We start from the raw sequence: 24,038 nt of genomic DNA, 5'->3' as shown, positions 1-24,038 counted from the left end.
GACATCCAATGAGATCCGGGAAAGGGGGTTAGTTTACTCCAGAGCCCTTAACCAATCACTAAAGGCTGACGTAGCCGTCTGTTGAAAACAGTTTAGGGTGCGTTCAAGTTACAGTTTAATGGACACATCCATGCTGCTCCCTCGTCTGAGCCTCAGACACTCACTGCAAATACAGACATGTTTCTTCCATATAACAAATTACAACAGCCTTTAGTTAGAAAATTATGAAAAACTAAAATCGAAAATTATGTCTTGTCTTCAAAATTGGGGGGAAAAGACTATAAATAAAAAGCATTGGATGCCTCTAAATTGTTATCCTGGTATGATATGGCATATTATAAAATTGAAATGTTTTTATTTACAGTAGCCTACACGCCTGGTGGTTAAATCGGTCACCCAGTCTGTATCTAAGAGATTCTGATCCAACCACTAGGTGGTAACAGATAACCATCAACGTCATCTCATATTCTCTGCAGTCTGTAAATACTATCTTTCACACCAAGGTGTAGCTGACCATGGAAGTAAACGCACATGCACGCAGAGGCATATCACAAACATGATGGTTTAACTGACATGGACTGTGCTGTTGAGAGGTGTTTCAACCCTCAAAATGTTCAATAATCAACAGTAAATGATTTGTTTGGGATTGGGGCGTGGAGAAACAAGACTACATTAGGACACTACTTTTGCATCCTAAAATACAAATCAATTAACATTTTGTGAGGTGGACACAAAACACAAAACCAAGTCAGACCGCACATGTATTGGATATAAAAACTTAAAAGATTTGCCATGGCTTTGTTTTATTCAAACTCCTCTTTCCAAAGGATAATTTACCTCATAGCCAGCAAAACATGGTTGATGGTGCTGTATATGTTACCTTGGATGTTACAGCAGAGGGAATAATATTAGTTTTCTACACTGTAAGTTTTTGGTTTTTTGTCTGAAGTAACTGAAAAATAGTCTGGACACCAAGATAACATGTGGTTTTGCCCAAACGCCCAGAAGAAGTTATGCAATTTTTCAGATTGCTTTCACTTAATAAGTTTCACTGTGCAAAGCTGTAAACACAAACAGTCAAACTGCCTTGCTTAGTTACCATTGATTACAACCATCTGGGTGAATACACAATCACATCATTTACTCTGCATATTAGCACAGTGCACAAATGATCATTACAAGACATTCAATCACTTCATCAGTTCAGCCTGGGATTACATGTCTCCAACGGACTGTTGGACCACTTGCTGTCTCGAAAACAGCTGCAAAACAAACTCTGTTTATTAACAATTCAAACATTTACCACTGCAGACTCTGACAGATTGTTGTAAGAAACATTTATTCCTTTTACTATTTACAGTTCCAGATGACTCACAAACATTTGTTTATTTTCTAGAACTCCTAGTGCTACATGCCTCATTAAAGTGAAATTATTCATGGAATAAATTCTACTCACAAAATGAAATGTTATCAAAGTGCTCTAACTCAGAGTACTGTAACAATTACAGCACAGCAATACAATACACTGCCTCACAGTGAACAATGAAGAGAGAAAAAGTTGCATCAAATGTGTAGTTCTTAATAGTGCTGAAATACATACATGTAGCTATTATAGGCTCGAGTCTTCAGGCTCATTAGGGACTGTATGAAAATTACAAGGGTGGGGAGGGACGCTGAATCATAGTTGACTTACCAAACAACAACAGGGCCCTCAGGCGTGATTAATATCGACTCAGAAAAAACCTGCAACCCCTCTCCTTATATGAGAGCACTGAGTTGGTTCAAGTCGTTTAACTATTAATACCTAAAAGAGCAAAAGCATAAATAATTTAAGACGGCACGCCCCAATTTAAACATTAAAATGTTCATGGAACCCCATGAATGATGTCACCAATTAGCAGAACCACTGCTGAATGCCATCAGCTAGTTTACTCAGTTAGCCATCTAGGAGAAGCTTTTTATTTTTTTATTGAGGAGGCAGGCTGAAATAAATCCTGAACCTGGAAGCCTCACGCTAATAGTTTTCATACAGTCCCTTAGTTAGAGGAAAATATGTTGTATTTAAAGGGCTATACATGCCATCCAGGTGAGAAGTAGAGATTTTTGTAAGACCATGTGTTCATGAATGTCCTCAGGATAAGGAGGAATATTCTCAATCTACACGTCACATACAGTCGTTACAATTTCCAACCACCAGGGGCGGCCAAAACACTGTGAAACAGGCAGCAAAATAGGCAGTAATGCTGATAGTGGGATAACTGAAAAGCTAAAAACACTAACAGTGGGTGATTTTACACATTTTTATACATTAACATCAAAAGTGTGCCGTAATATAACCATTAACAATAAATAGACACTAGCAGAGGAAGCAGAAGAAGCATGGGAAGCCTGTTTTTTTGTGACGGGATAGGTGCTCATCAATGAAGGGCTCAGTGCAAATGAGTGTAAACATATATCCAAAGCAGAGGATGCTTTAGTGGAGCGGTGCTGGTGCACAGAGCGGGTCAGTCTGCTCAGAATCCAGTGCGCGGCCTCGTCTCACTTCTCCCTGAGGACGTATAACACGGTGGCCTTCAGATAGTGTCCAAAGGCACAGACAGCAGACACCAGCCAGTGCGAGCGAAAGCTGGGATCGGTGTTCACCACGCATTTTGTTACATCCACCTGTAGCAGCAGAGAGCACACCGGGTCATTAGACGTCAACGAACTCGCCAGTGAAACTCACATTCGAAGCAAATGTGCAACAAAAAGGCATTATAAAACCAACATGTGTTCCTGATTTGTAAATAATCTAAGAATCTGCACTCACAGCTTGCCCACAAATATGCTATTTCAGAGCCAAAGCCCACACTGTAATCTCAGCCACGCTCAAAACTCGACTTATATAACTAAAAAACCCTCACAGACGATGAAATTCCTCAGAGAGCACAGCTAACTGTCAGCCCTGACACTAAACATGTCTCCCTCCTCAGATCCTCCTTCGTGTCACAGAGTGTTATTCAGGTTTCCTTCAGGCTGACATCATCGCCCAGCAGCGAGATATTAACAGACTGTAGCTCATTTGTGCTCATGAGGTCAGTTATACAATGCGTTGCTCTTCATTTTGTCACACTCCACTTGTCTTCAAAACAGAGCTGACTTGGGTGCCATGTCTCTGAGCACACGGCCCTTCATTTGTTCACTTGTTGTGCCGTCTCCAGCAGAGCAGAGCAGAACACACAGAGGCACGTTGCCAGGCCTTGTTCCCTCTCCACCCCCAGTTCCACTTTATTGTTTCTGTAGGATTTCATCAGACAGGCTTTTCCCATTAACAGGATTGTACAGATGACACTTCTACTATTGTGTCTGAAGCTGTGGTTCGAGTTTATGTCCAGCTGTTCATATTTGTAAACCAAAATAACTGAAAGTAGAATTCTGCAATAAAATTACCAGACTTTTGAGTTCTTTACTTACATTTTCATAAACATTTAACAATGTTCAAACCCAGAGAAATCCACAAGTTTACTCGAGGTAGCGGTGGGTTTCATTTGGTAGCCTGTCACTGTAACTTCCAGAAGAGACAGAGGGCGAGTAAGGAGGTCGGGGAATAAAACTAAAGGTAACGTGAATAAAACTTTAAATTTGGGTTTGAGACTTTAGGTCAGACATAACTAGCAATCTGAACACGTCACCTTGGCTGATCGAATAATCAAGAAAATAACCAGTAGAGTGCAGCCCCACTATTCGTCACACACCCACCCATCTAGAAGTACATTAAAAGAGATTAAAAAAGAAGTGTCCCTTACCCAGCCCCCTCTCCTTTTCAACCAGGACGTCAGGCTCTTGCGAACAAACTCCCCCATGCAGTCGACAATGGTATGGACCATAGCTGGATGACCATGGCGTACGCAGTCCACCGCCAGCGCTCCTGCCACGGCATACAAAGAGACCACCTTCCCCCACGTCACACCTGACAGGAGACAAGATGTAGGACTGTCAGACCAAAATCAACATCATCGTTTAAAGCTTTATGTGCTGCTTGTCTGGTGTTTGCCAAATCATGCGAAATGTGTTTTGCATGCAAATTATTGTTTGATGATTTGATGGCAAATCAAAGTAGATAGTCCTGCTCTTATTCAGGAGTTGGAGTAGTTTTTAGTGCAGCACTCGTGATTCTCAGCAGCTCTCCTCAAAGAAGGATGAACAAATTAGAAAACCTCAGCAGCAGCTAGGCATCATGGCTCTGTGCCTGTCTGTCCCACAAAGAAGAAACCACAAACACAAGGCTCAGGCCAGCAGGCAGGCAGGCAGGCAGGAGATCTTGCCTAGATTAATGAGCAGATCATTTTTCTAACTTAGTTCACATGTTGAGTAAAACCTTCTGCCATCACACCATTTATAGTCAAAGCTTTGAACTATTTTTGCTGTGTTTACATGTCCAACAGCCATTTTCTGCAACTTGTTGTCTGATTCATTCCTAGAATCTCATAAACGGGTCGTGTTTCTCTTTTACCGCAAAGTCTGGAATTTATAACAACGCCGTCTAAGTTACGGTGAGTGTAGAGATTAAATAAAGGGCGATTAAAAGGTAAAAAGATCTGAGACGTCTGGCAGCTACATCCTGTCTTATTCTACTGGGAGAAGACAAATCAATTTTAAAGCGAGTCTGAAGAATGAAGGACAACTATAAAAACAGAGCAAAGATTTATTTTTATGAACTGTGATAGTACTTTTGTCTCAAGTGTCCTGAATGAGGTAATAAAATGTAAATAGTAGGAAGTAAAATTAAACCTTCAGGCATGCTGCATCACACCACATATAAAATGTCCATTATAATGCAAATCATGACGAACCAAAGCTATTTTCCTACAGCTGATAACTCACTGTGCTTGGAAGTCATTGCCGAGATAGTTCCAAGTATCAATATCAATATCAAGCTCAAACAAAATTTCCTATAATGCAACAAAACAATGTATTTTGTTACGACCCTCCTGGCTGTTAAATGCCTGCATCTTTTATACTCCACACCCCAGTTTCTAGCACATATTTCTCTTAAATGTCTCCATGCCCAAGTCAACATTATCGACATCATCAGGGGTATTTTCTCATACTTGACACAGCTCCTTTAAAGACTTTACACAGCTTTTTTCAGAGACTGAGAAGTACTCTTCATGACTAATAAACTGACATTTATGTCTGAAGTTTGCGTAGTGCCCTTGACATTTCATTGTGCACGCCTGTGTTGTAAAATGACAATAAATGACCCTTGATACCTTCAGTGTGGCCTTACATGCGTGGGTTTCCACCTCAGGAGCCAGCTTGGCTGATTCTTTACACGAGGGGAGGACAAGCTGTTCCCCTTGGCGAAACAAAACTAAGACTTAATTGTGGACCGTTTGCCAAAAGCAAGCACCTTTATGCAAAATGGCACTACACAGAAACTCTGAGAGGCAAGTGGGGACAAAAACTCTGGTGATTTAGTTTCTCAGTAAATCGTTTTCTCTCCTGAGCTTCCTGAGACTTAAGAACAGGTAAACATATGTTTTGCCAAAAAAAATGTTGTAAGTTCCTGATTTAATTTCTGACTGACATGCTGCACCAAGCGTCACTCTGCTCTTCATACTGAAAAATAGTTAATAACTAAGAATCCTACGTATTTATAAAGCATTTTTACGCCACACAATTTTAATTATCATTATTTTTTGCTAGAAACAAAACAACCAAATCAAACCTTATGGTGGGCCCACCACTTTAGTCTGCAGGCCCCACTTTGGGCAGCCCTGCTGTATACAGGCTAAACTGTCCGATGCTTTGTGATTCAGTTAAACTATTAAAGTGCCTCAATGGTAGAAACATGCTTCTCTTAACGTCTTGTGCCATTACAGCACGCTTGTAATAAATAAAAGTCAATTTTTGCTCTCAGGTCCCATCAGCAGACCACTTGAGTAAAAGAGGTACTGCAGTGGTTTAGCACTGCACTTGCATGAAGCTGGAAGATCTATAACAGAAACCTTTTACACTGACATTAACTAACTTTTTGGGATGTAAACATTACTGCCATCCTCCTCGATTTAGCCTTTTAGCTAACCTGTTAGCTATGTCCAAACCTCGGCAGCTCACACCAAAACAATCTAGATGGATAAATGGCACTACAGGTAAGAGGAAAAATATGTGTTTTTAAATTTAGGGTGAATTGTCCCTTTAAGGTGATATAGTGAACTTATTTGCATACATTTGCTCTGTTGCAACAAATCCTGAAGGCAGAACAGCATTAGCAATCATTTCGAGTCGTGTTTCTGGTCACTTAACAAATCTAAGATCAATATTCACACCTCTGATCTGGTCTCCACTAACAACTGGCTTTCTCTCAGCTAAATGCTCAACTATCTTTAACAAGCTAGTCGCTGACTTTGTCTGCAATATGGCACTGGACAGGAAGTTTGGACATGACACTGATGAAAGCTGTGAGAGTCAACCAAGACAGGAAAGTCAAGGGCTACGAAACCAAAACAATGAGCCCAAAAGGCACTAAAATGCTCCGTAGAGCTGAGGAGAACTGAGAGTTCTCTGTGGTTTGACACGGCAAGTGACAACTTTCACATTACACACAGTAATTTGTATCCAATGTTGATCCGATAACAGCTTTAAATAAAGATTTTAAAAAATAACCTCAGGGTATATGAGCTGCGCAGCGTGACATTTGTGATGGATCATTAGACTAGTTTGTGGTCACAATCTACTGCTGCCATGACTTCCTCTGAGCACAGTGACATGTCAGTTTTACTGTATGTCCAAATTTACACCGTCAATCATTGAGTGGCTTTTTTTCAACCCGTAAACTGAAACTAGAACAAGAACTGTACATGTTTTACCTCATCCCCTAATAAACACAGCGCTCAGACTTACAACCATGACAGCATGTTTGGATTAAGGTTCGATATTCCTAACTTTAATATGTTTGAGGTTAGTAACTTTGCACATACTGAAGACCAGACTAACCTGATTTAGACTCTTGCTGTGTTACATTCCCGGAGGAATAAACCAGCTGAAGTTCATGACTGAGCTCCCTGGGTGGGGTCCAAACTGTCTGTAACAATCACTCACTCTAGCAACAAGTTACCCTAATATGGACTGAATGTTTTCCCTATGGTTCCTTTCCTGTAAGAGGATAATGACCGGGGGGAAAAAAAAGGTTTCTGACTCACTGAAGAGTCCTGTGATCTCCCTGCGTGAGAGGTGTTTACACGAGGAGGTTTTGAGAAGAAAACGTCTACTAAAGTTCTCCAAACTTTCACTGTCTTTATTGTATTTGACTCAAGCTCTGAAGTTCCTCCTTCCCAATGACAACAAAAAGAAGAACTTCCCCAAAAGGTCAAACACCCTGTAATCTTCTTTTCATTTTCAGGTCCATGTTTGTGTAGCTCAGAGGTAAACATGGCAACAAAGCCACTAGAGTTAGTTCCTATAATTCAGGCCTGCATGCAAAGCTTGATTTACAGTAGTTATGATGTGGACCTACCTGTGGAGAAAATGTCTGCGGCCACGGCCAGGAAAGCGTCGGACACTATGCTCTCTGACGCCACCGTGATGTTGAGCTGCCGCGCTACGTTGCGGTAAACGTTGGGTCGGAGGTACTCCAACTCGTCACCTGGACAGAACAGAAGAGACTCAATGAAAAAGAAACTGACTGTTCGGCGTGTCTCTGGCTTTGTATTTAGGCTAAACCCACAGAAACATCACAATCTGCCTCTTACATGCTGATAGTTGACTTCATTACAATTCAAAACCCTCAGTGACTTTGCTACTACAGCCTGGCTGACTTCACGACTCCAGTGGCGGACTCAGGATGTTTGATGAGCAAGGGGCAAAAAAATACAAAGGGCACCAGCTGTATACGGTGGGGGCACCAGCGTGCAGAAAGTCGTGATATATTTAGTGAGTGAAAAGAGGACACTTCATCATCAGGGCAAACTAGAGGGCAGTTTATCATGTTTTATCCAGCACTGGGGCATTAAAGAGGGCACTCTCGCAGGGTTTTTTTCAAACATGGGGGCACCAGGGGGGTGATTACGCCCCCTGCACCGACCTTAACTCCACCTGTGGTGTTTATATAAATACTAAACAGTTGTTAATGCTGTAACTTCAATGGTCGCTGTTTAGCAGAAAGCTTCACAGTCTCGCTTTAAATTTAAACTTAGCCCACTCACCAGAATAAAATGCTCCATCTATACGTTAGATTTGCATGTTAAAAAATTAACGTGTGAACATTTCTACCATACGTTTCACATCAAGATCAGATTACATGTATATGTGCCGACTTTAATGTCAGGAAGAAGGAGAGACAATGATGGCGTGACAGTGAGTGACAATGACACGGAAATCAAATAAGAAACATGTCAAACTACTCCTTTACAATTAGATTTCACTTGAATGTTTTAATTTGTGAGCAGCAGATACTTTGTTGTAACCTGGAATGATGTCTCATCCACTTGACTTCAAGGAAACAGTAATTGATTTCATTTCCTCAACTGATTCTTGGCAAATCTCAAAAACCAGTGAGTTATTGACAGTGAGTTCTGCTGAAAGGTGTTCCCAAACACAGTTTTTATTAGATCTGAGTTTCCAGTGAATTGCATTACTGGCTAAACTGGACTTGGAGTCATAACCACAAATGGTAAAGTGAAACCTTGGATTGGAGGAGCCATCTGCGGTCTATCAGCTTTTACACTGGGCAAACATCCAGGAATTTAAATATTAGTCAAGTGAAACCGCGTCCCTCATATTTTTTTTCAGGGGGATTCCCTGCTCCTCGGGGTCTTCCACTGAAAATGAGAGGTAACGACTTTGATTGTTTACATGTCATGAGTTCCACGTTATCTTAAAGATTCCTGAAAATGCTGTTATTTTTAATATTTCTTCCACGTTAACTTTTTTGAAACTCTTTTTTTAACAAAGTCGATTGTTTGTTTTTGTGTTTCTTAAATCTTCTTGGCCTTAAAGGTGCAATATGTAAGAATTTAAGTTGAAAGCATTCACAAAACTAATATTGAAAACAAAATGTGAAGTAACGACAGTTTTGTAGGCTACGTTATTGACGTCTATGCATTGTACTGCAGAGATGTGAAGGGGTTAGCGTGCTAACCAGCGAGCCCAGGCCCGTCCCTGTCCTAGCGGTGTCAACACCATCACTCCTCTGGTGCCGGACCATTGACGTATAATGAAACCTGGACACCACGTTGGAGACAGAGCCCTGTTCATTCCTGTGAAACATGCTTAATGGAGCTTCAAGCCAGAAAAACTCGACTTCCCGGGTATGAAAATACCTGGATCTTCCGTGTTGTGGGGCCCATAGCGGTTGCGCATGAGAGACTTCTGCCGACTGAGCCAGCTAACATGTTTTAGCGCCCTGCTAACTTGACCAGAGATAAAATCATTTAATCATCCGGCTCTTCTAGACTTTCAACATTTTATTAGTCCGAACGGCTCAAATTACGATAGTGAAACGAGTCATTTGCTTCCTTCACAATGTAAGCTTACGGGAAAAAAAACCTTTTTGAGCAGCTTTGCATCACGTGACGTTGTAACTACACGGTTTGGCCGCTACGAAAACTGACTTCGAAGCCTGGCGCTCTTCCTGGGGGCTCTGTCTGGACCGCTGGATGCACAGCTAACTGAGCTAACCAGCTAACAGCAGCTACAGTTAGCTACTCTGGTGATATGCTGACCTCTAGTTTTCTTGACTTCAAGAGCGAGCCAATTCTTACATATTACACCTTTAAAATGTAAAATTTAAGCAAAGTGAGTCTAAAACTATTGTTGTCCGTCTTTTAAAGAACTCACTGCCGGTAACTTTAAATGATTAAATGCATTCAGGTCCCAGAAATAAGGACGACATGACCTCTCTATCAACTATGGCAGCTATAGCAAAAATATAAACTCACATAATTGTCTTCATCACTCTGCTACTGTAATAAAACTTTTGTATTTTACAGTGGCGGACTCAGGATGTTTGAGGGGCAAGGGGCGAAAAAATAAAAAGGGCACCAGCTGTATGTGGGGGGGCAAATATTTATAGTGAAAACAGGTATCATGTTTTATCCAGCACAGGGGCAGCAGAGAGGACGGTTATGTTAGATGTGCATGTTGAAAAAGTAACGTATGAACATGTCGTTCGAGGGGATAGTGATGGTCTTACAATGAGAGACCACTATCTGACACAGCGGTTCAACATTTGTGAGTAAAAATGTCGGACTGCTCCTTTAAAATGAGCAAAAATATAAACTTTTAGACTATAATAGTCTTTTGTAGTAATATAGGATTACTTAATGTCTTCAAAAGCTGTAGATGTCATTAAACTCACATGTTAAACTGACCCTGAGTCTGTACCCAGTGTTTGGTTGGACTTACCGAGCCACAGCAGAACCGACGATATCTCCCCCAGTGTCCCACCTGAAGCAGCCAGCCCGTGCTCGGGCTTCGACCAGCCTATCCCGGCACGGTTCAGCCTGGAGTGAATGTAGTCCCTGCACAGTGCTTTGGCCTGGGACACCAGCTCCTTGTCGGTGGGCGAGCGGTCAAACACTTCAGCCGCGAACACAGACGAGCGGCGCAGCATCTCCATGCCGCCGTCCGGTCACCCGCCGCGGGCTGCGCCTTGCTCGCCTCCCCGCCTCCACCGCCCCGCACAGCGGTCACCTCTCTGCGCGTCTCTGCGCCTCCACCTGGAGATAATCCTGCACAAACAATCGCTCGGATTAGATTAGTTGTCATCTTTTCATAGCCCGGATAAAGCCGTCGATGCAAAACCTCCCAAGGTGGAGAGAGGGAAGATTCAGGAGAGAAGAAGTTAGACCAGAAAGAAAAAGTTATGTATGAACCCATGACGTTATAAAAGCTTATAATGAAGATAAGGACAATTAAATTCCACTTACCGAGAATTAAAAGGCTCAGACGCACCCAACTATGAAGTTATTATAACCTCGGCTCCATCTTCACTTGTCACTGAGCAGAAAAGTCGTTTTTGATCACCGACTCTTGGAGCTGAAGATTTGCTGCCACGATACAAAATAAAAAAAATACCCCAAAAACCAAAAAACGCTCAGAGTTTATAGAGTGACAGGTTTTCCTTCTAAGGGCACTTATTGTGAAGTCCAAAGGCGGAGATAAGCGGAGCAACACAAGCCCCGCCCCTCCGCCCCCATCCTAACACACACACACACACACACACACACGCACACACACACTGACGACATGACCCAGTCAATAATATTCTCATCATAGCTGGATTTATTAGATGTATTATGTTAAATGTGCACAACAATATCAACAAAATCTCAAATCAACAGGAAACCCGCAGGAGGCTTGCCAAAATAAAACTCATTACTAATTCACTTATTGATCAAGCAGGCTGTGAATGTATACATAAATTGCTCCACAAGGGAAATTTATGCAGGATAAATGTTGTGACGTTCTGATCTTAAAGGCACATTATGCAGGATTTGTTGTAAACGCAGCATTCAAAGTCGGCCCCGCGTCCCAAGACGGAGTTAGAGAGCAGTGGTGGTCGAGCCAGTTAGAGAGTGAATGAAGAGAGGGGAGAAAAAAAGCATATTCTCTGATCGCTTCATGCTTGTTGTTGACGTTTTAAAGCAAAAATAGAAACAGCTCCCATTGATTTTGTTTCAATGCAGCCGAAATGCACGCTTTCGTCCTGCTTGTGTGTATGTAGCTCGCCCCACCCTCGGTCAAACACTCGCACGGACTGACAGCAGAGCAGAGCAGAGAGACAACGATATTACTTGGTCGCAACGTTTAAAAAAGAAAAAAATAAAGTCCTGACCTCGTGCTGTTATTGACTGACCCATAGGCTGACGCACAGAAACATCCTGAATACGTTAAAATACTAAGAAAATAAGAAAATGCAGGCAGAGAGCAGGATACAGACACTGCGACACACGTCATAAGTGACGATTGCGTGCCTGTACAGGTCACAACCCTAAATTCTACATTTCCCCATGATGCCGCAAATAGCACATTTTCCTTAGACTCTCCCTACCTGGTAAACGCCCACGTCTCCATGCCCCCCAGTGTGAAACGCAGGCTTTTCCATGATGACTTTTGCCTCCAAGCCAAACTTAGATAACCATCACTATGACATCATGGGTAACAGATCCTGCCAGAGCCACATAGACATGATACAACTGTTGTGACAGGCTGAGTAGTTAGTAATAGTAGTAAGATAGAGTGGAAACAGCCAGCCTGGATTAAACAAATGAAATACAACGTGCTCTTCAGCGGGCAGTAGAGGTGATTTTATCACTTTCAAACGGAGACAGGCGAGTTGTTATCTGTTGGTGTCTGGTAAATATAGTGAGGTGGATAGAGGTGCCGGATGACTCAGTGTTTCTATACAGACCTGCAGGTGTTCCCCTCTCTAACACAAGGAAATAAGGTGATAGCACACTCTCACGTGGTGTCTGCCTACTCATTATATTGTCTTACGAATGAGGAAGGTCAGTTATGATGTGTTTCCCGCTGTGACGGTCTGATCCAGCAGTGATAAGAGTTACTCATGATTTGAAACACATTGCATTCTCAGCTCCGTCATGTGAAATGCAGCATATCTGATGTGCTATCCAAACTGTCTTCTAACTGGACCTACTCGATACAGGTAGTGGAGTAAATGTATAAATTACAGCACTTGGATCCACACGTAGTGACAGAGGTAAATAAACTTTATTTACTAGTTTAACTATACAGACTGATGTGGCTGTGTGTGCTGTTATGAAAGCAGAGCACCATGACAGCAGCTCCACACCTTCACCACTCCCTAACATTAAACTGCTTGAATAAATTTCCGTGGCGAAGGAGCTCCCATATCATTTCTGGGGAAGCCGCCACTCCCACTGCTCAGGCTGTTTGGGCATGCCTGAGGAATGCCCTGCTTTGTTTATGACAGCTCAACAGATTTGCAGACAGTATACAGAAGGCCGACTCTTTAAAGTGACACTGACAACTTGATCACGAAGAGGCTCAGTTGAGACTTTTTAAAAAAATCATCATTGCCTTCATTTGACAATATCTTTACAGCACATTAGAGAAACAACACATGTTCCCATCGCTCAGCTGGGAGGCAGTGTTGGTTTGGCTCAAATTTCACAGCACAGTTTTCAATGTGAAAGACTCTTTATGCAACATTCACATGTTCAGTCCTAAAAATACAGACACCACACAGTGGTAGAAAGTGAACTAAGTAGCCTGTTGTAGATTTAATCGAGTTCTGTACTTGAGTACAGATTAAAGATGTGGCTTCATAACGTTATACTTCTACTTCACAGCATCTCAGTCAAATACTGCACTTTCTACGTCAACAGTTACATTTACCTTTCAGATTACAATTTTTCACATCCTTCCTGTCTAGAGAAAACCGTGCATCTCCAAATCTGGTGATTTTGAATTGATTTGATTAAGAAACACTTCATTCTTCAGGTTATGTGTTGAGAAAATTCTCCATCTTCAGTTAAATAAACTATTTGAAAACTGCTGTGGATTAACTGGAAATGTGTCATAACAAACCTGAAAGCTGTTTTTCTGAGCTCATGGAAAGTTCTCATGGTTCTCACAAGAGAGCGACACTACGAACGTATGACGATCTTGAAAATGATGCATCACATTAGACTAAAGTACTAAAAATTAGCTCAACCTTAAACATCTACAGCAGTAAAACCCAACACACCCACGAATGCAGCAGTAATATTATCCCAAAACTCAGATATAATAGTAAAACAGCCACTGGGACCAATTTAATGCATAATAAGATGTGCTGTACTTGAGTAAAAGAAGATAAAATTAGATGTGCTCAAGTATCAAATCTAATTTTCTGGCATTAAATACACTTAAGGTGCAATATGTAAGAATTAGCCACCTGTCAAAATTCATACTCCAAACAAAAAGGGGCCAGTAATCACCAACTGCTTCTAACTGTAGCTACCATAAGCTAGTTAGCTCAGTTAGCCATGCAGCCGGAGGACCGGAGGATTGTTGGTGCTGCTTACCAAAAGTAAGTGTCTACAGGCTAGCGAGTTAGCATGCTAACTTCAGAAGATGTCTCTGCAACACAATACATATGTATGTAAGTATGGTTGACTGGTTGACTGATGACACGCCTAGCTGATAATCAGATAACAATAATCAGTATTTTTGCTGATTGTGTTTGTGCATGCGTCTCAAATGGTTGGTCTTACTTTCAGCTGGTCAGTCACCTGTAAAGCACATTTAACAGCATTAGCCTATGAAAATTAAGTTTGATTTATTGCTACTCATGGATGAATGCAGAAACTGGAAACGGCTGACCTTTAAAAGATTATGCAAACTGGTGTCTTAAAAACAGCGTGATGAGGCAACATTTTAGTGTTGCATAAACAAAGACACAATGACTTAGCAGCCAGAGCTCATTGTGTTGAAAAACAAAAACTATAGACCAACTTTAAAGCAACATTATGTAAAAATTGCCATTTTGTGTGATTTGGTGCCCCCCACAGTTTCTGAGTGTAGTAAATACAATCAGTAATACACAAAGCAACTGACAACTGTCAACACAAAGCCACAGAAAGTGTGATTGAAATGATTTTTATTTGTTAGGTTGTCGATGGAATAACATGAGGACTACATGAGGGCATCCAGGGAACACGGCCCTGATGACATGCTAGACAATAAATAGGAGTAACATACTGTATGTTAACTGTGCAACAGTCAGTCTCTTACACACACAGAATGTCAGATGGTTTGGAGACGACCTCCATCATCACCTAATATTAGAGCCCCAGTGGCTTCTCCTCACACACACACATACACAAATGCAGACACACCACACACACCCCCACACACACACACCCCCACACACACACCCCCACACACACACCCCCACACACACACCCCCACACACACACACACACACACACACACACAGGGTAAAGATTCCAGTCTTCATACAAAAAAATATAACAAATAATACCGTGGTTGCACGTAGCGCACTACATAACTGACAATAAGTGTCATCGGTGTCTCTCATAAGTCAGCTCCCCATTGTCTAAACCAGTGTGACACACAGCAAGACGTCACCAAGTACAATTACTTCAAAATATGTTCTTCTGGTTTTGTTTTTAGAAGGAAAATCTGCCACTTGTACACAGAGTAAACACTACACAGTATTTCCTCAAGTTGTTATCCCTATGCGAAAATAAAAACAGGGTACATTTGATTACATTTGATATTAAAAGAGAGAGATGTAGCACCAAACTGGCCGAAACTAATCAGGAGATTTAAGCAGAAAACCTCCCTTTTTTGAATGTTTGAAACATCCTTTGCATTCCTCAATTAACAGGCTCATGAAGCCTCAGATAGCATTTTTAGAAACGAATGCTGTTTACGCGAATAGTTCTTACAGGTTTATCCCTAAAAACTCTCAGAAATATGCACTTAACGAAATGTTTGAAAGCAAAAATCGCTTGTTTTGACAGCAGCACGATTTTCTGAGAACTTCCCATGCATCTGCAAAATTGACTTTCCACATTCCATGAACCTTTGCTCACCTCCACCTCACACACATCTCTGCCTCTTTCAAAGTACGTACTATCCTGTACCTTCATTTCCCACGTACTGTAAATCATCTGTGTCCCGCTCACAGCACGGCGCTGTGTTCAATTATGCTTCAGTCATCGTGCGCTGAAGAGAAAAGTCCTTCAAAAAGCCTCAATTTCAGCCCTTTGTGTTGGAGTTGGTCCCTTATAACAATATTTCCCATCAGTCTATATGAACTGAGCGCTACACATGCAAAAAAACTGATCAAAATATACACGTCTCCCTTTCATTATATCCTGTGTACAGGAACAAAAGTTTACATCATTAATCAAGAAAAAAAAAAGAAAAAAAATGCACTGACCATTAGAATTAAATCCTTAAGCTGAGAAATGTTAACACTTAAACTGGCAGCATCGTTCAGTCCAGTTGTTGTCTGAACTTTCACTTCACTTGAACATTACAGTCTTTCTGACGTCCTAGAGGCCCAGCCTCCAGATACACGATGTCTGATTCAGTTTCCGTTCATCTCCATGACGCCTCCTTTGGGTATGAGCAGGCTCATCCGGCCTGCGGTGCTAGCTGCACTCTTGATCACCTCCATCCATCTGTAAAGACAAGACGCAGTTTTAAAACGGTTGAAACAAGACTTTAACAAATGTGTTACAATTTTCTGGGTATTAGAAACAAGTCGTATACCTTTCAAAGGTGTACTCGCTTTCAGCCCGGAAGAAGTAAACATGGGACTTGAACTGCAGTTTGAAGACGTACTCCTTGTGGATGCTGTCTGACTCTTCGGGGGTGCTGACCGTGTAGCCGAGCAGGGGGAGGCTGGCCAGCGGGAAGTCGTCCTGCAGACGGGGAAGGAAAATGCATTCTGAATACAGACCTGCTCGCCTCATGTTTAAAAAGGTTTTGTGCTCTGGTAGAAATAATACTTCTCTGCTGACCTGGTGAGTCTTGTAGAAGAACAAGCAGAAGTTGGTGAAAACGACCCAGAGTTTCTGCCAGCCGTTACTGTTCTTGAACTTCCTCAGGAGGTAACCTGAGAGCTGGTTCTATGTAGAGAAAATAAAAAGGTTAGACAGTGCGGATTACGTGAGTGTGACTGATTCTTCATTATTTATTCATTACATAGAGAATGTTTGTGTGTTTATTAGAGCTGTTAAATGTTGATCCATGCTCTAACTTGAAAATGCAGAGTGTGATCGAGTGTTCTGATCAGGCTACACAACAGTTCCTATTCCTCTCACGGCACAGTTGTCTGTGGAAGCTTTGTTTCAACTTCTGATCAAGGAACCAAAGAAGCTGACCTGTATCCTGAATGTTAAAGGATACCATCACTAAAAACAGTCCACCAGGGTCGTGTTACTTTGATGAGAACAATGTTTTCATCACGGATAAGAAAGTTAATTGTAGTGAATTTCTGATATTGGGATTATGGTGAATATCCTGACATGAATGACCTAAAAAAGCTGTGCAGGTGTCTGAATTATTTTGAATTGCCACAACTGTGGAGAGGAATGAAAAGTTTAACAAGATATGTGGAAACATTCAACACCTCCGGTTTGCATTCCTGTCTCTGTTAGCATATATTCTTTCTAAACAAAATGTAAGGTCAAGTGCTTTAAGTATGTTTAAGATTTTAAACTTAATTTGATGATTATCAGGATCATATTGTCACAAGAAGTTTTCATATTGTCCCATGCTGACTAGCCACTAAAATAAAATCAAAGTTTTGCTTTAAATATTTCCAGAAATCTCTAATATTTCTGTAGCTCATGGCTTTGAGTTTTTTCTTTTTCAATTGTTCCTCCTCTTCAGTTCTGATTTTTTTCCCTCCTATTTTATTGTTATTGTTCCTGGACTAGACTCAGGAAGTGAAATGTTGCCTGGATGTATGGTAGAGTACAGTCCAGTAGACATGTGGGTGCTGTGTTTGTTTTCTTTTTGTTTATTCTCAGTCCACTTCTTTGTTACCATTATCTCTATTTTTTCATTTGTTTTGCTGGGTGATTATAAATCGGAGTGGATGTTTTGATTTATGTGCAGATGCTACAAACTGTTTTGATTAAGTCTCCTGAGACATGGAGGATAAAATATACATCTCATCAATAAATAAACCAGGATCTAAATAATTGCTAACAATGTTTGTTTTTCATTTCATTTCAACATGTAATTAAATACAAAATTAGCTGTTTTAACCCAGTTATACTTTCCCCTGAGAACATTCAGTAACTGGACCTCTTCTAGTGATCCTTCATGGCTCTAGTACCTGGTTCATGCGCAGGTAATCAGTGAGAGAGAGGTTCTGGTTTCGGTACCAACAAACGTGTGTGATGGTGTTGGGTCTTTGGCCCTGACCGAGGAGATAGCGAGGAGGGAGCTCTGGTGAGACGGCCGGAGAGCCGAAGACTGAGAGGGTGAAGAGACAAAAGGAAGAACGGGTGTAGAGAAAGTGTTAGCATGTTAGCTTTGAGAAGAAGAAATGGGAAAGACAGAGCAGTGAGGAAGTCCTCCAGGGCTGTGGGGTAAGAGTGTTAGTGTCAGAGAAATTATGACCGATGCTTTCATGCATGCACATTATTAATATCCTTGCAGTTACATAAGGAAAACAAGAACAAAGAGCCTCTCTGTAGCAGACAACAGAAACACAGGATACCAACAGTAACCGGGAGGAGAAGGAGGGACAAGAATGGAAACCGAGGGGTTAGAAGTAGAAGGTGAAATGCTGTGATGACCCCAGAGCAGCAGCAGATGATGTAGGAGTAATGGAGGTCATTTCCATGCCTTGTGGTCTGTTTTTGTATATGTATTAAGTGTGTGTGGGTGTGTAAATGGGTGTGTATGTGTGTCTCAATGTGGGCAGAGGAGGAGTACCTCCACAGCCAGACTGTGATCAGACATAGACACACTGGTGTTGCGATGCCAGCACACGTGCATGGTCGTGTTGGCACGGTGGTGTGTCTGCTTATCCAGTGAAGTACGGGAGGAGTTCATGTCATCCTCCGACTCCTGCTCCAGAGAGACCTCGTCGGACGATCCTGAGGGAGGAGGAGGAGGAGGAAGAGGAGGAGGCAGGACAGGAAGTTGTTTGGAGGGAAATAGATTAACTGTACATTTGAAGGAAAAAGCTTTAAAAAAAAAAATCATTTTCTTGTGCTGAGGAGTGTTAAAAAGTCACATTAAGCACACTTTCCCACCCATTCAGTAGTTATTGTACTTTTACATAGTACTGAGGTCAATAAAAGCTCTTACGGTTGGAGTGATCGCCAAATCCAGGGTCAAGGAAGATGCTGGATTTCTCTTGGGACTTCTTGGCCATTTCGATAGCTATGTTCAGATCCTCAATCCACTTCCCCATCTCCACTTTAGAGCTGAAGTCACAAACACAGTCAGAACTCACACAGACTGAAAGACACAAAGTTCTGTGCATTTACAGTATAGATCGGAGATTAAATAACAAACGGGAGAATCTACACAACTAAACAAAATATGTAACAAAGATGTCGTTGTTTTCAGGCATTCTGATGTGGGAATGTTACATAATATACATTTAAAGGTGCATGACATGAATTAGCCAGCTTTGCGACCACAGAGTCAGCAATTATGACTGAATGAAATATAAATTCAATAAAAACCTAATAGCCTAAATACAGTTATTTTTTGTTTGAGCAATAAGCATTCAATAATTCAAGTTCTTATGTCAAACATTTACTGATTTAGAAGGAAGTGGAAGAAATATTTACAATTTTTACAGGTTGATGTTTCCACCGTTCATATTCACAGTCATGCAATATTGTCAATGTTTGCTTTCTTGCTCTTAAAATGTGTCGATGATTGAATTTAAAATGTGTCAAATATCCTTTGTATTACATTTGTAATATTTTTTTTTTAAAATGTGGATGAAGACGAGGGGAATCGTCAGAGCATCAAGCTTCATTCACTGGAAACCTTCACTGTCATTTAATGTATGTTTTACTAGAAGTGACAATTTTGGCTTAACTTTATTTTCACTTACATGTACTTATTTATTGAAAATGAACATTAACAATTATAGTAATACGTATTATATCCCCCTCTCACCTGGCAGCTACTACAATGGTCCTCTGAGCAGAGTAGATGGTGAAGCAGTGGGGGACCGACCACTCATTTTCACTTTCCTCAACCTATATACGAAAAGAGAAATACAGAAAACATCAACCAAACATCGGAATCATTCAATCTGAACACATTTGTTTACAATAAATTATTCAAGCTGAGGAATGAAGAGGGGAAAACAACGTCAGAAAGTCTGGCTGGTGTCACAAACAGACCTGCCAAAGAGCCTCTACTGGAGCATCTATACTGAATGTGTCTGTGTGGCGTTTATATCCCGCTTTATATTTAGCCTCCCATCAGTATCCAAGACCAAAACACACCTATCAGGTTGCCCGCTCATCACATCACTACGTCCTGCTTATATTTCATCGTTTCAGAAGCCCATGGTTTGTTTAGGCTTTATTTTACAGCTAAAAAAACAGCTGCAAGGACTGACATGATTCTACATCACTCTGCTGGGTGTGCTTTTTGGCGATTTGTCTACACAAACATGGGACAAGAAGAAGGGTCGGGGTCGGGCGTCCAAGCTGGCAGAGCTCAGAGGACTTACCGGCGCGTCCAGCACTATGAGCTGCAGCCAGGAGTGAAGCAGAGACATGCAAAGTTAGGAGACCAAGGCCCTCCCTTCTCAACAATACTGACAACACTAACCTACACATCTCACCCTCTGACCGTGAACCCAGAGCTGTGGTGGGGTCTTTACAGGACTGATGAGGGACAGAAGTTACAAGAGGTGAACTGGAGCTCTTATACTCACTATCATGCCGTGAAGAGGCAGCTGGCCGTGCACTTTGAACTGATTGGTGGCCGTCACACCTTTGCTCGTGTAGAGGAGCATGTCTGAGAACTGAAAAGACAACAGAAGCATTTAGAGATATTTTAAGTATGTTGATTTATTAATGTTGAAGCATTAATTACAGCTTCAGTAGTTTTGTACCAACCAGGAAAAACATTCTCTGCTGCAGTCCTTTCTTGGTAAGCTTGTACAGACACCCCTCTCTTATGAACTCCTGAAAACAAAAGAAGTTTGTCAGATACTCTGTGTTACACTCAGTTTCTCAGCGCCCCCTAGTCTCTGCTTGGTGTCACTGCACTCACCCTGCCAGGCGCTGTTAAGTTCTCTATACCAATCAGGTCTCTCTGCAGCTCCGTCAGCTTCTGGAAATTCTCCAGCCGGATGAGACTGCTCTGGAGCTGAGTGGCGATCTCTGCCACTTCCTTCAGAGCCTCTGTCAGGAAACACAAATTATGTCAATCTAAAAGGTTTAACAAAGGGGTTCCTCATTCACTTTCATTTATAAAAAAACTATGACAACACATGAACGTTTTTTTTTGTTGGTGCCGTCAGGTGGAACAGTAAAGCCGCTCTCTGGCTAATTATTTAGTTATGAGTTAGTACAGGTTTAAGGGTGATGTTGAGAAAAAGTGAGAAGCTCTCAAATTATTACTTATGTAAGTGAGAAAACAAATGTTATGGAGAACTGACCCTTGCAGTCATCATGATCGCGGTGGCTGGGAGAATAATGCTTGCACAGTCGCTCCAGGATGAGTTTGTAGTGCATGAGGCGCTGGATGGGCTTCAGCAGGAATGTGTTGAGGGGCAGGTAGCAGACTTTCTGCAGTTCAAACTCTTTGTAGACCGTCTCCAGCTTCTTCAGCCTCTTGGTGGCTTTCTCCAGCTCTGTTAACACCTCATCATGCTTCTGTAGGTAGCTGGTGAATTCCTGAGGATGACAATAAACATGTACGGCATGAAATACGGGATGCTTGCCTGTCTGTCAAACATGTAAAAGGAGAGCTAGAAAAGCATGGTCACCTTAAGAGCACACATGTTCCTTAGCATCACATCACCGATCCTCTGGTAGTCCCCTTTGACGTGAGCATTTGAGCGTCCCTCCCTGAGGAAACGGGCAGATTTTGTCTTTATTATCATCATCTCATTAGAGGATTCCAGAAGTCTTATCACACAGAGGAACATAAAAGGGAGCACCCACCAGAGAGCCAGCCTCTGGTCTAACTCCTTGAGGAAGCCTCGATGGAACTCGTAGATGGGGTCGATGTTGGAGAAGAGGAGGGTCATCAGGCCTTCGGGCATGGCGTTTTCTTTGATCACAGCGCTGCGGAACCACTGGGAGAAGGAGAGGGACAACACGCTGTTGATGCATATCTTCTAATAAACAGACTGGTTTGTAAACATGATCATGGATTAAACTGACGCGTCAGGCTTATGAGTTGGCATCTCAATGACTAACCGTCTTACATTATAAGATTGAGGTATACCACAAGAGCCTGGTTCCATTTTTTAAAATTATATTCATTGTTCCTTTGATGCACATTATTTATACAGTCCAAGGTTTTAATAAACACCACATTATTTTGTACATTTTCTTTGAAAATCCATATAAAAAATAAAAAACGAAAAGGTTTTTCAAAGAAACTCACCACAGTGATGACCTCGAGGTCTTTCAGGTACGTTCGCTCTGTGGTCAGAATCTCTTTGGCAATGAAGTAGGCCTTGTCGGTGGGGTAGCGCTGCGAGAGCAGAGGGACATACGTTTAAAAAACGCAATATAGAAAACCATACCACCATGAGAAAAACCTAATCTTTCCTCCACCTCCATTATTATAACAAAAAGTTTGAACAGAGTCTTGGTTCAGTGATTTTTTTACTCTTAAAAGTGGTTGTGAGGCGGGGGGGTGGAAGGGTGGCATATAAGCAGTGTACCTTCCTCCTGCCCTCCTCCTCCTCCTCTAGCCTGGCATTGCTGCCCACCTCGCTCAGAATGGGGCTTTGCAGTGGCGACGGCGCCTGGCCCGGCAGGCTGAGGGTCGACATCTGGAAGGAGGGCGACAGGCAGAGTGGACCTTTGGGGTTGTAGGGTGAGAGCTGAGGGCTGTCCACGACTGAATCTGTGGAAGAGGGAGAACAGACATTAGAAATTGTTGTTTTGTTAAGTCATTCAAGACAAATTAATAACATGAGATTAGATTTAAGGGTTTGGGGAAAGTGAAAATAATGAAGTCACAAAGGTAAACAAACTCCACCCAATCAGGACAAACATGATCTTTAGAAATGGGTGGAGTTAAAGACAACAATCCACAACACAGTAGCACTTTTGTAACTGTGCTACAACATGTCGAGTACAGTCAAATCTACTGTACCGCAGTCGATTTTTCTTGTTCACATAACCTGTTTTTCTACAATCATCTCATTTCCTCTCAGAATAGTGGTGCACATGAGAACAAAAACAAGTGAAACGGTTCATCACACACATTGGCCACAAATGAAAGGGGAGACGGCGGGGTAGACCGAGGCAAGTAATGGTTCCCACATTTCTCCCCCTGCCATTGTTTTCAGAGCCCACTACAAGAAGGACAAATGATTCATTGCCAACTTAAACGAGCCCACTTCCATTTTACAGAACTGGCTCTTCTGCTTTTTGTTCTACTACACAACAAATCAAGAGACAAAACAAGCAGATGAAATGCCAGGCTATCCTCTAAACTGAGTCACAGGTCACCACAGCTGTTCTTCCACTTCTAATAGAGAGAGAGAAAAAAAAGGAGTGGGGGAAGGCCGAGAGAGAGAGAGGGAAGGAAAAAAAAAGTCACTACTCGACCCGGAAATAATTGCTCACGCAATGACTTATCAGGAATGCGGCTCGTCTGGAGGGCAAATAGTTGTTTATAGTTTATCTGAAGGGCCCTGCAGGGAAAGACACGAGAGGGGGAAGAGAGCGGACGTCAGGCTCCGCAGCGGGGGGACTGGGGTTTGCTGTGGAAGGACTTGGCATAAAGCCTGTCCAAACAGGGAGCACACACACTCAGCTGGAATCAGGCTGAGGAATCTTGTGTACGAGTTCGACCCAACCCCCAACAGCATGAGTTTGTTGGCCCAAATATAAAAAGAAGAACGACTGTGTGTTGACTCGTTGCATATAGGCTTCTTTATCTCATGTTTTCTGCACTGAAGCGCACTCTATACTGAGAAGTATACTTGACTTCTATAAAAGGGACATGTGGAGCACTCATTTAGAATACAATAAGGATTGGCTGAGAGTACTTAGGAGTCAACAGAGACAGTGTGGAGTTTGTTGCTCCTGCATGTGAATCTAATTTTGCGTGGAGAAGAAAAGTTTCATTTAGTTCAAATTATTTGGAGAATGAGGAAGCACACGATATTTTCAGTCTGGTGGCCTAGTATAACCTCCCAAAGCATCGAGGGATTCTGTCTCCCATCACATACTGCATACAGCACTGCTGTAAGAAAGAAGTAAATGATCTGGACCATGCACAATCCTCCATTTTGGCCTTTAAAAGAATGCGTAACACCACTGAGGTTTCTGTTTGAGCAGTTGCAAGAATTACATCACCATTGCGTC

At 41.9% G+C, this 24,038-nt stretch overlaps 2 protein-coding genes across 4 annotated transcripts in view; both read right to left on the bottom strand.

The window, feature by feature from the left end:
- Positions 1–1,320: 1,320 nt before the first annotated feature.
- boka (BCL2 family apoptosis regulator BOK a) lies at positions 1,321–11,057 on the bottom strand. Its single transcript, XM_073476268.1, has 5 exons — positions 10,911–11,057; positions 10,387–10,712; positions 7,499–7,627; positions 3,786–3,949; positions 1,321–2,664 (listed from the first exon to the last, which is right to left on the bottom strand). Exons 2-5 carry the CDS (start codon positions 10,598–10,600, stop codon positions 2,539–2,541), a joined length of 633 nt encoding a protein of 210 aa, XP_073332369.1. The 5' UTR covers positions 10,601–10,712; positions 10,911–11,057; the 3' UTR covers positions 1,321–2,538.
- Positions 11,058–14,894: 3,837 nt separating this feature from the next.
- farp2 (FERM, RhoGEF and pleckstrin domain protein 2) overlaps positions 14,895–24,038 on the bottom strand; it is a 28,909-nt gene continuing 19,765 nt past the window's right edge. Inside the window, exons 14-27 of one of the 3 annotated variants that reach the window (XM_073475705.1) lie at positions 22,382–22,566; positions 22,099–22,188; positions 21,651–21,784; positions 21,473–21,554; positions 21,143–21,380; positions 20,755–20,885; positions 20,598–20,666; positions 20,414–20,503; positions 19,642–19,724; positions 18,814–18,932; positions 17,831–17,970; positions 16,506–16,613; positions 16,255–16,406; positions 14,895–16,163 (exon numbers count right to left, since the gene is read on the bottom strand). In XM_073475705.1, coding sequence (XP_073331806.1) covers positions 16,070–16,163; positions 16,255–16,406; positions 16,506–16,613; positions 17,831–17,970; positions 18,814–18,932; positions 19,642–19,724; positions 20,414–20,503; positions 20,598–20,666; positions 20,755–20,885; positions 21,143–21,380; positions 21,473–21,554; positions 21,651–21,784; positions 22,099–22,188; positions 22,382–22,566 — 1,715 coding nt within the window. In that variant the 3' untranslated portion in view covers positions 14,895–16,069. Of the gene's footprint in view, positions 16,164–16,254; positions 16,407–16,505; positions 16,614–17,830; positions 17,971–18,435; positions 18,600–18,813; positions 18,933–19,641; positions 19,725–20,413; positions 20,504–20,597; positions 20,667–20,754; positions 20,886–21,142; positions 21,381–21,472; positions 21,555–21,650; positions 21,785–22,098; positions 22,189–22,381; positions 22,567–24,038 lie in introns of all 3 variants that reach the window. The other 2 variants (XM_073475706.1, XM_073475704.1) reach the window with 2 other exon arrangements.

Source organism: Pagrus major, chromosome 11, assembly GCF_040436345.1.
Source record: "Pagrus major chromosome 11, Pma_NU_1.0".
Taxonomy (NCBI): Eukaryota; Metazoa; Chordata; class Actinopteri; order Spariformes; family Sparidae; genus Pagrus; species Pagrus major.
This window is presented reverse-complemented; position numbering and strand designations above follow the sequence as displayed.